Here is an 11,608-nt window from a genome sequence, read left to right as displayed (position 1 = left end):
CTCTGGGTTCTGGTAGACAGGCCAGATTGTCTGATCCACACTCGATTCTGCATAGGTCCCTGTCGTGTGGTAGGAGTATTGCTGGATGTGCGGCGTCCGGCAACAACCCTACATTTACTTTTTATGCAGAATGGGGGTGCCAAATGTAGAACAGCACATGATTACCTTTCCGCGAACACCTGGTGCCATCACTGATTTTCAGGGATCCCTTCATGTAATTACCATCACTATTTTACCATTCCGCCCAATCGAATCTGTTTCGGCAGATAATCGAGAGTGCTTATTCTCATGATCAGGCATTGACATTTAATATTTGGTGCTAAACGTGTTACAAAGTTGACACATTTTAAGGATAACAACTTCTTTATTTTACTGTTATGGCGACGTTTCAGTATGGATTCTTTTACCGTTGTCAAGCAAGGCTGACGTGTTACTTTTATGCCATGGTCTTGGCGAGGTTCGCTGAGATAATATAACACAGTCATTCTTGGAAATAAAGAAAATATTTATTACATTTGCACATTCAACAAGATATATTAATAAAGGAATAATTTATGTTTCTTCATAATCTGGGCCAGCAACATATGGAAGAAACCATAGCAGTCCATCTTTTAACTTTCCAACCTCATTAGCTGTGTAGCGACCCGTGAAGATCCGGGTTAGAAGCAACCCATGCTTGCCGTAACAGGCTGGTCCAGACACGATTATTTACAGACCGCCGACATATAGCTGGAATATTGCTGAGTGCGGCGTTAACCAACAGACACACAAACAAAAAGCTGTGTGGCTGTAGTGGATGCTCGAACTGCTACATGAAACAGTAATACACGGGACTCTCAAGAATTGACACATATGGAATCCTATCAGGGACATTGTCGCCCTGACAAAAAAGGGAGCAACATTTACTATATTAACCAAAGCTCGACAACGCAACACGTTATGACCAATTGTGGGTTGTCGCGCTTTGAATGATACACGCAAGCCGGATTTAGATCTACATATTCAACAGCGGACCATATTTTCACTTTGCAAGCAATGATAACAAAATATCTTTTGAAGAAAGAAGGGAGATTTTACTGCAGCTTCATAGATTTAGTAAAGCGTTTGACGCTATAAATCATGATGTTCTTTCTCAAAATCTTCATGATGTAGGGCTCAGAGGAAACTTCTTAACTTTTATTACATCTATGTACACCAAACTTTCTGCTTGTGTGAGGACAGAGGAAAAGAGTGGAAGAATAAATTTTTTATAACTAGTGATATTCAAGATATATTTGCATTGATGTATGCAGATGACGTGTCAGCTGTGTCAGATTCAACAAATCAACTTCAACAGAAAAGTAATGTACTAGAAGAATTTTGTTATTCAACAGGAATGAAGATAAATCTCAATAAGACTAAAATTATGGTGTTTAGGAATGGTGGCCCACTGAGAAAATGTGAGAAATGGTATTTTAAAGGTGAACAAATAGAAACAGTGAGTTGTTATAAATATCTTGGAACTCTCTTCACAACGAAACTTTCATGGACTAAAACACAGACATGTCTAGCCGCTCAAGCCATTAAAGCTTTATTCTCACTTCAACAATTTCAACCAAAGTTTGGATATATTCCTGTTGGAGAAGTTTTTAATTTTTTTGACTCAATGATAACTCCCATTTTATGCTATGGATCTGAAGTACGGGGAATTAACTACTGTAACACTATTGAGCAAGTGCATCACAGATTTTGCAAAAGATATTTGAAACTTAATAAATATAGTCATATTTTAACAACATGGCTCTAGGAGAATGTGGGAGAGTGCCGCTTCAATATCATTATATGTCCAGAGCAGTGAGTTACTGGTGCAGAGTGATCCATATGGAGCCTCAAAGATTACCATATCAGTCCTATTGTATGCTCAAGTCACTTGATGACTCTGGTAAAACCACATGGGCATCACACATCAGGAATATCCTGTTTCAATATGGATTTGGTTTTATTTGGATAAATCAGGAATGCGGTGATAGCAAATTATTGATGATGAAATTTAAACAGAGGATGTATGACTGTCTTTCTCAAAACTGGCATCTCTCCATGGAGCTCTCATCTAAATGCAAATATTACTCACAGTACAAATCCCCCCTTAATGTAGAAAAATACTTATTATCATGTGAAATATCTGTTTATTATAAAAGATTAATATGTATGTCCAGGTGTAACAACTTTAAACTTGCAGTTGAAACTGGAAGACATTCTAAAATCCCATATGAAGAACGTGTGTGTGTATTTCCACTCCAAAGGTTTAACTCTAATTGAGGATGAGTATCATGTATTGTCAATCTGTGACAGATACCGAGCTGCAAGAAGAGAATGCTTTGCTGAAAGTGAAATCAACTTTAGCACATTTCAACAGTTTTTAAACCTTATGTCAACAAACTCCTCAAGAACTTTATAAACACATTGGACTATTCCTATGTAAAGTTATGAATATAGGTAACTCATCACTGTTCTAACGTATTCTAAAACTATTTGTCTTAACATAACGCCATAGTATATAAGCATGTATGATCTACATTATGTCAACATGTATTATGGGCTGGAGGCCTGATTACTGAATAAATCTGTCTGTCTGTCTGAATGATACATCTTTTGGTTTCAAAAAATGGTGACACTGCGACAATGTCCCTTCTGGGAGTCCGCACGCACACGCACGCACACACGCACACACGCACACACGCATACATACACACGCACACACACGCACGCACACAAACACACACACGCACGCACGCACACACAAACACACACACGATCACACACACACGCACACACACGCAGGCACGCACGCACGCATGCACGCACGCATACAGACGATAGCGGGATGGCTCCGTTTTCATTAAGTATATTGTATGTCAACGTATTTTCTATAATTAGCTCACTTCAGGGCACATTCTCTGGATATTTTGCCATATCAGGGCATATTCAAGAGGCACACTGACATCAGGTTAAAACAATTAGATACAGTCTATGAAAACCAGTGTTTAAAGATCCTCCATGTTATGGACACGTCGAAACATTCCATGCCACTTGAATTCACATTTCGGATAGAAGTAGTAGATGTTTGATGTTTCGGATCCTAGATATAGAAGCTGTGAATGGTTGAAGTTTCGGATCCAAGCTAAAGACGTTGATGATCTTGCTTACTTCCAGCAGATGATCTTGACTTCGTATTACATTTCAATGCTTCAGTTTAACTTCCCTTGAGACCGCACCCAAATACACTGGACTCCCAAGCCCCATATACGCTATTTTACCATGCTGTTTCTTTCTGCAAGAAAATGGAAATATTAAAATGTATCGCAAAGTAAAACATTTTACATACGACTTTATTTTTGAAGGCGCACATCTCATGCATATATATTCTCATACTATTACAAGCAAATTAAAGTGGGGAATTCTTATAGATAAAGCGTACTGCGAATCTAAGATTCGATTCCCAACATGTACAAAATGTTATAGTTTGGACATTTCCAAACGTGGGGTGGATTGTACCATATTCCTGTCATGTGGGGGATATAGGTGTGGTTTTGCATACTACGTCGTAGCCACTACACTACACTAATCACTAAACATCACTTATAAACATTTGTGGAGTTTTGGGAATTACCTACCTTTTCAGGTTAACCATTCGGTAGTGTTTGTGAATGCAGCATGCAGTGATCAATCCTATGATGATGATGGTAATCGCAGCAATCCCAGCGCCCACGATGAGTAGTTTGCGGCTAAATTAGAAAATCATTTTTTCATTTTGTAGAAGTGAACTTTATAATGTAGGAGATGCATTGACATGTGGTGGGGAAGCCTTATTGTTGAAGCGTTCGCTCGTCATGTCGAAGGCCGGGGTTCGATTCCCTAGATGGGTACCTCCGTCGTGATATTACTAGAATATTGTTGTTAGTGGCGTAAAACCATTCCCACTCACTCTTTCACTCACTCACTCATCCAGCCCAGCTCAGCCCACCCACCAACGATAATGTGTACCTCTATAGGTGGCAAATTGCAAAGTTCCCGTTTCTGCAATATTTCTGCAGACGATTCTCAATAAAATTGAAAAAACAAAGTTTTGGCAATCAGAGTAGCCGTTCAAATAATTACAAGAACAAATGATGTTTCTTCTACACTGTTTGATACATACAGATAATTACATATCACTTAAAGACTAACTTGAATTACAATGGTTATGTTTAGACTAGATTTAACAGAAATATAAGGTGATATACGCTTCCTAAGACTCACTACCAAACCATTTAAGACTGTCTTTTCTGTACGTAACAAAGAGAAGATGAGCTTCATATTCTATATATGCGTGAATCCTATAATGTAGGAAAGGAATACATCTCTGCTAAACACTTGCACACAGTTTGGTGAGACTGTTGTCATCAGATAGTTCACTTGTTCAATTTAAACTTTACAGGTACATATTTCAGTGTCTTCTATTGATAACATAATGTTGAGTGAGTGAGTGAGTGAGTATGGTTTTACGCCGCTTTTAGCAATATTCCAGCAATATCACGGCGGGGGACACCAGAAATGGGCTTCACACATTGTACCCATGTCGGGAATCGAACCCGGGTCTTCGGCGTGACGAGCGAACGCTTTAACCACTAGGCTACCCGACCGCCCACACATAATGTTGACCCCAAATTGACACATATTATGCATTGTATATATATATTATTTATTGTCTTGTATGCAATAAGGTACTTTGATCTGGATCACCTCAAAATAAGACATTTCGGATCAATCAATAAGCATTCTTACTTGAGTTTGTCATCTTCATCTCCGCCTGCTGTGCTCACATCATCACCTGAAGAGCAACGTATGAGTGTGTGAGTGAGTCTGATGTTACGCCGCAATATTTCAACTTGATGCTCGAGGATTCGAACCCACGATGAAAGGTTTATGACACGCATAAAGGACGCACAGCGAATTGTGGGCCATCCGTCTACTGACTCAGAGTCCTACCAGTCCTTGTTTTATGCCTTTATTACCGAGGGCCAGGCAGGGTTACAACAAGTGTCAACGTTTAACGTCATTTGATATGGCGTGGCCGGGGTTCGAGCCACAGACCTTCAGCCCTCCTGGCAGACAGGCTATCCTCTGGACCACGTAGACTGTCTCCTCTATATACACTTATCTAAATTGATCATAATATGGTCAGTTCCCGCTACTGAAAGAGCTAAGGAAAAAGCTCAACATTCAATGACTGAATAATAATAATAATAATAATAATAATAATAATAATAATAATAATAATTATATGTGCAAGTAGATAGTACCTTCTACTGAAAAAAATAAAAATAAAAATAATAATAATAATAGCAGTAACAACAAGAATAACAACAACAGCAACAAAAATAGTAACAATAACAATAACTATTAAAAAGACTACTCACATCCGTCCGTGCACGTTCCGTTACTGCAGGATGGACTGCAGCCAGTCAGCCTGTCACACCCAGAGCTGAGCCCGGGGGGACACTTCCTGTCACAGAGCTGTCCATAGAACCCAGATATGCAGCCATGTTTACATACGCCATCGTTGTGACAGACACCGCGGACACATGTGTTGGTACACGTCTCGTTGCAGTAGAGTCCTTTCCAGCGAGCCTTACAACCCAGATAGCAATGGCCATTTTGTTTGCGACACATGGAATGTTTACACGTTGATGAACATCTTTTATTACAAAGGGTTCCGAACTGTCTCCTCGAACATGTTTTAATGCAGGCTCCTGTGTGTCTGTCGCAGTGCGCATCCCCTTTGTTGATTGTAGGGCACGAGGGGCACCGTCGGTGACACTCTGCGCCATAGTGGCCAGAGCGACATCGGTAACATCTTCCCGTCTGTCTGTCACACCCGGCACTGTCACAATGGCGACACCTTTGAGAACAACGGTTTCCATAGCAACCGTGTTTGCATGTTTGGCATGTCAAACCTCCAGCTGAAATCTTGCATCCACCATCACAGTGCTTCTTGTCCGCTGATGCGGATTCTGTGGACAAAATGTAGACGTTATGACACGTGATGCATAGACCATTTGTATGAAGTTGGTCTACAGTGTCAACTTGAAATTCAACAAGTTGGGGTCATTGAGGCTGAAGGGATCGTTGGTAAAGATATGTACCTCAGTTACGCTTCTTTATAGATAAATGTACCTGAGCCAAAACTAGAATACAGAACAGTAACCTAGGATCAGCCCATTCCGCATTGCGCAGTGCGCGAACGGTTTCGGGTCGAGGAATATGGATTCGAACCAACAATCATAGGTTTCTGGCGTGCCCAAGGGACGCAACTCGGCAAAGCGAATCGCGGCGCCTTTGACGACTGGGCCACCCGTTCCCCTTACGTCTGGAGAGTAAATGTTTTATCGTTTTACTGAATATGCTTTTGTACGTGAAATTTCTTTGAACTTATTTTTGACAACTGGTGCCGTGAATGAATGAATGAATGAATGAACGAACGAACGATTGAACGAACGAACAACGAACAAAGCATGGACGAAAAACGAACGATCGAACGGTGTATTAAACGGTTGTAAGCAACTAATTGCAAACGGATCGAGACAAGTTCTGTCTCAAATGAAGAGCTTTTGTGACTGACCAACTACGACAAAGAATTGTTACTATAGTTACCTCTGAGAAAGAAGCTGGGAATTGATTATAATATTCGCAACTCAAAATGTAACAGCTGACGTTTTGTCATTTCTTAAACGTTTGTTCTTTATTTTTAAACATCAGAACCTCAGTACTGTACACATCTGCGAGTGTTACCGGTAGAACGTGCTTACCCTTTTCGCAAACACATGGTGTCAACGCCGATTTTCAGTGATCCATTCACTTCATAATTTTCACCGCTATTTTGCTTTTTACGCCAAATGAAATGTGTTTTGTAGGATAATCGAGACTCGTTATTCTCTGACATTAACGTTAGATATCATGATATTTGAATTACTCAGTCGATAAATGATCATGGTTGAAATATATACTGACACGGACTGGAATGTACTGGCATGTACGAGCTTGGACTGGGATGTACTGGCATGAACTGACATGTGCGGGCGTGGACTGGAGTATATTGGCATGGGATGGCATGTACGAGCATTGACTGGAATGTGCGGCCATGGACTGGCATGTACTGGCATGGACTGGCAAATACTGGCATGGACTGGAATGTATGGACATGGGCTGGAATGTGCGGCCATGGCCTGGAATGTACTGGCATGGACTGGCATGTACGGGCATGGGCTGGAATGTGCGGGCTTGGACTGGAATGTACGGGCATGGACTGGCATGTACGGGCATGGACTGGAATGTACGGGCATGGACTGGAATGTACGGGCATGGACTGGAATGTACGGGCATGGGCTGGAATGTGCGGGCATGGACTGGAATGTACGGGCATGGACTGGAATGTGTGGGCATTGACTGGAATGTGTGGGCATTGACTGGAATGTACGGGCATGGACTGGAATGTACGGGCATGGACTGGAATGTGTGGGCATAGACTTGAATGTACGGGCATGGACTGGAATGTACGGGCATGGACTGGAATGTGTGGGCATGGACTGGAATGTGTGGGCATGGGCTGGAATGTACGGGCATGGGCTGGAATATGCGGGCATGGACTGGAATGTACGGGCATGGGCTGGAATGTGCGGGCATGGACTGGAATGTGTGGGAATGGGCTGGAATGTACGGGCATGGGCTGGAATGTGCGGGCATGGACTGGAATGTGTTGGAATGGGCTGGAATGTACGGGCATGGGCTGGAATGTGCGGGCATGGACTGGAATGTACGGGCATGGGCTGGAATGTACGGGCATTGGCGGGCGTAAGTCTGTGAAGAAAAAAATGTACGTAAACATTCCTATGACGATGACGGGGTAGGGTTAAAGCGTTCGATCGTCACGTGGAAGACCATGGATCGATTCCTCTAATGGGCACAATGTTTGAAGCCCATTTCTTGTGTCCCCGCCGTGATATTGCTGGAATATTTCTAAAAGCGGCGTAAAATTATACTCACTCACTCTGATCATGAGATCTTACCTATCATCAGCACAAGCAGGACAACAGCCAAGGGCGCAACATGAAGTCGGTAAAACACCTTCATAGGTAAAAATCTGTGCGGCTTCAGTTGGACAGGCGACGTGTTCAACCACAACCTGGAGTTGATCAACAGACAGGTGTCACCCGTTCAGCGTATTGTCAATCTAGCGGTCTCTCGAACAAGGAAAACCCAGTGTGTATGACTTTGTGCGTACACAACCTGCTTTGTCAACAAGTCGAGACACAGGTGCCTTTGTTAAATTATCAATGATTATAAAACTATTTGGCTCCCTGCCAAACGCATATTCTATTGTGAGTCTCTAAACTTTTCAAATGCCTAACAGTTTCCTCAATAAAGTCACGTGATTTAATGACGTAGACAACTTTCCTGCCGCAATCCTAAACCCATACGGAGAAACATATAATGACGCAATGTTCGAAATGTGATATACATTTAAGGTATTGTTTGTTTGTAGAAATGTGTCAGTTTAGAACTCAGGACTTTTTTGTGTGGTGTAAGATTTTATATCATACTTGTCAACGGACTGGAATGAGGAAACGTCCCCAATGATTACACAACTGATATGTGTTGTCGGTGGGAGATCCCACTGACTCACCTGAGGGTTTTAATGATTAGAAGTCTGAAGTGTTGGACACTTCCGGGTCGGGCTTGACACATTTGACACATCTGTCTGTGTGATTTACAAGAATAGTTTTATGGTGTCCCCCGCCGTGATATTGCTGGAATATTTCTAAACGCGGCGTCAAACAATACTCACTCACTGCAGGAAGAGTTGTGCTGTTGTTGTATATGTATATGTTACACCCAACCTGCAGTGCAGTGTTTCACACGGACTATTGCACTACAGTAGGACACACACACACACACACACACACACACACACACACACACACACACACACACACACACACACACACACACACACACACACACACACACGCGAGCACGCACGCACGCACGCACGCACGCACGCACGCACGCACACACACACACGCGCGCACGAGATGACTCCTAGATGGCTGGGACGGTCAAGGGATCGAACACCCTACCTTCCGCTCTCAAGCAGACGCTCTATCCACTACACCACGGAAGCGGTAGTTAATGTTGTTAATCTCAAGATTGTGATATCCCAATCTGTCATGTTTATTATATTTATACTCTATTTATATCCTTCGTATGACATGGTTGTGTTCGGAATATATTATCGTGGGTGAAATGGTCACTACTCAGTCAAGCGCACGTAAAATATATCTCAGGGCTTGGCAAAATATTTCGTAACATGTCAACATTTAAAAAACGTCTCGTTTGTTTTGGCCGCGAATTACCAAACTGTGAATGAAACCTCCTTTTACGGTGGCGTTTTGTTTTCAAACTTAATTTGATTACAGAACAATTTCACGAAAATCTTTTTTCGCTAACGCGAATCCGTTGAGTCTAACGAAGAAAAAACAGGTGTGGTCTTCCGTAACAGCGATATAAGGAAATCCCGTGGAATAGATAATTCAATATTTACTAACGTCGCGACACAGTCATACACACACCCCGCATACCCTCCCTAACTCATAGGGACGGTAGGGTAGCCTAGTTCTGAAAGGGTTCGCCCGTCACGCCAAATATCCGTGTTCGATTCACACATGGGTACAATGTGTGAAGCCCTTTTCGGGTGTCCCCCTTCGTGATATTGCTGCAATATTGCTAAAAGCGGCGTAAAACCACATTCACTCACTCACTTCTAAACCAAGTCTTACCTATCATGAACACAAGCAGGATCACTGCCAAGGATTGTACTTGAACTCGGTACATCACCGTCAGTCAGAAAACTTTTGTCCGCTTCAGTTAGTGAGGCTATGTTCAACCACTGTACTTGATCAACAGGTAGTTAATTGTTCAAGTACTGTCAGTACAGTTGGCCCTCTGACAAGGAAAACCCGGTGAGCACACCGCTTGATTTGTTTTCCCTTTCCCTGTTGCTAAACTGAAGTGGGCGCGTGTTGCGTCAGGCTTCATTGCTTGTGTTAAATGCTCATTAGATTGGAGGCGGTTATTTCCACTGTGACGCAATCCGCTGTCCCAATATTTCAACTTCCTTATGTGTTGTTAACAACCTTCCTGCATAATGCGGTGAATACCCATTCATACGCTGTCGCAGTGGTCATTATCTGATATTATACCCACCCATCCCCACCACCACCCCAACCCCCACCCACCAATTGTACGTACCAGTTTCGTATTATATTATATTTATTTGTTCTCTGTGAGCATATGGCGGACCGCCTCCGTGGTCTAGGAATAGACCGTCTGCCCAAAGAGCGGAAGGGCCGGGGTTCGATCCCAGCCGCGTCATACCAAATGACGTTAAAATATGCTACTTGTTGTTTTCCTGTCTGGCTCTCGGCATTAAGAGGCTAAAATAAGACTAGCCGGCTCGGAGTCAGTATACTGTGTCTGGGTGGTGTATTCATCTGAAACTGCGGCATGGCATCTCTTTCGGCTAGCACTATAAAATCGGTATAAGTCCGAACTAGTACAAGCGGCACCACACACGTGACCTCGACGTTAAACCCCTCACCTCATATATGGCGGTTTGTATTAAACATCTAAAATGGATGTTTACAGGGATGGAGCCTTGTTGGTTATGTTCTGTCCTGTTATTGAGATTTAGTAGTTTAAAACCCGTTCAAGTTTTTCCAAGACATGAAGAAGTATGGTCTTCATCCTCTGCAGAGTAGCGGAGCTTCAGCAGGTGCCAATAATGGCATACTGGCATGGTCGCTGGCAGAGTGAAAATGCAAGATTGTTACATCAAAGTTAGCCTTCAAACCAGACTAAAAGGTTCTTCCCTCCGACTTGTAGACTTTCTTTGTTATTCTCGGTGTGTACTACCCAGTTGGTCCAACTGTATTTGGTTTTACTTTATTTTTGACATTCTAGTAGAAAAAGATATTGTCTTCGGTCGCACTATGAATTAAAAGGAAATTGCTTGCTCCTAGCGGAAGAGGAATAATCAAGGGGAGGTAAGTTCCGCTATTGAGGTTATATATGGTTTGCGAGATTTGAATACGTCTCCCTCGCTTGCTGCCACGGCTGTGTTCATTCTTACGCATCCTGATGCAGATGCAACTATGGCGGCCAAATTATACGCCATGTTAAATCAGCTTGTTTCCAGGCAGGTGTTCCAGATGCATTGCTATCATGAGGAGGGTGTTGGTCTTTGGCTGGGGTGTTTCATGACGTATGTTGCAATGTCCTCCCTGTTCATCGAACTATAGGGGCGGTCAGGTAGCCTTGTGGTTAAAGCGTTAGCTCGTCACGCCGAAAACCCGGGTTCGATTCCCGACATGGGTACAATGTCTGAAGCCCATTTGTGGTGTCCCCCGCCGTGATATTGCTGGAATATTGCTAAAAATGGCGTAAAATCAAACTCACTCACTCACGAACTGATCGAACTATCCATGACCAGTTGTATTGGCCGGAGAACCGTTACAATACAGTGCTACGGCTG

At 42.7% G+C, this 11,608-nt stretch overlaps 1 protein-coding gene across 2 annotated transcripts; it reads right to left on the bottom strand.

The window, feature by feature from the left end:
• Window positions 1-487: 487 nt before the first annotated feature.
• Window positions 488-10,083, bottom strand: LOC124133646 (multiple epidermal growth factor-like domains protein 10). Of its 2 annotated transcripts, none has more exons than XM_046498107.2 (6): window positions 9,855-10,083; window positions 5,439-6,032; window positions 4,804-4,849; window positions 3,654-3,764; window positions 2,763-3,310; window positions 488-2,607 (listed from the first exon to the last, which is right to left on the bottom strand). In XM_046498107.2, the coding sequence occupies exons 1-5, from the start codon at window positions 9,907-9,909 to the stop codon at window positions 3,220-3,222; spliced, it is 897 nt and encodes a 298-aa protein (XP_046354063.2). In that variant the 5' UTR covers window positions 9,910-10,083; the 3' UTR covers window positions 488-2,607; window positions 2,763-3,219. The 2 variants fall into 2 exon arrangements, with proteins under 2 accessions (XP_046354063.2, XP_046354062.2); XM_046498106.2 differs by lacking the exon at window positions 9,855-10,083 and adding an exon at window positions 8,085-8,320.
• Between the last annotated feature and the right edge of the window lie 1,525 nt (window positions 10,084-11,608).

The sequence above is a fragment of the Haliotis rufescens genome, unplaced genomic scaffold (assembly GCF_023055435.1).
Source record: "Haliotis rufescens isolate VD_foot unplaced genomic scaffold, xgHalRufe1.0.p SCAF_7, whole genome shotgun sequence".
Taxonomy (NCBI): Eukaryota; Metazoa; Mollusca; class Gastropoda; order Lepetellida; family Haliotidae; genus Haliotis; species Haliotis rufescens.
Note: the sequence above shows the minus strand (reverse complement) of the source record. Positions and strands in the feature narration are given on the sequence as shown.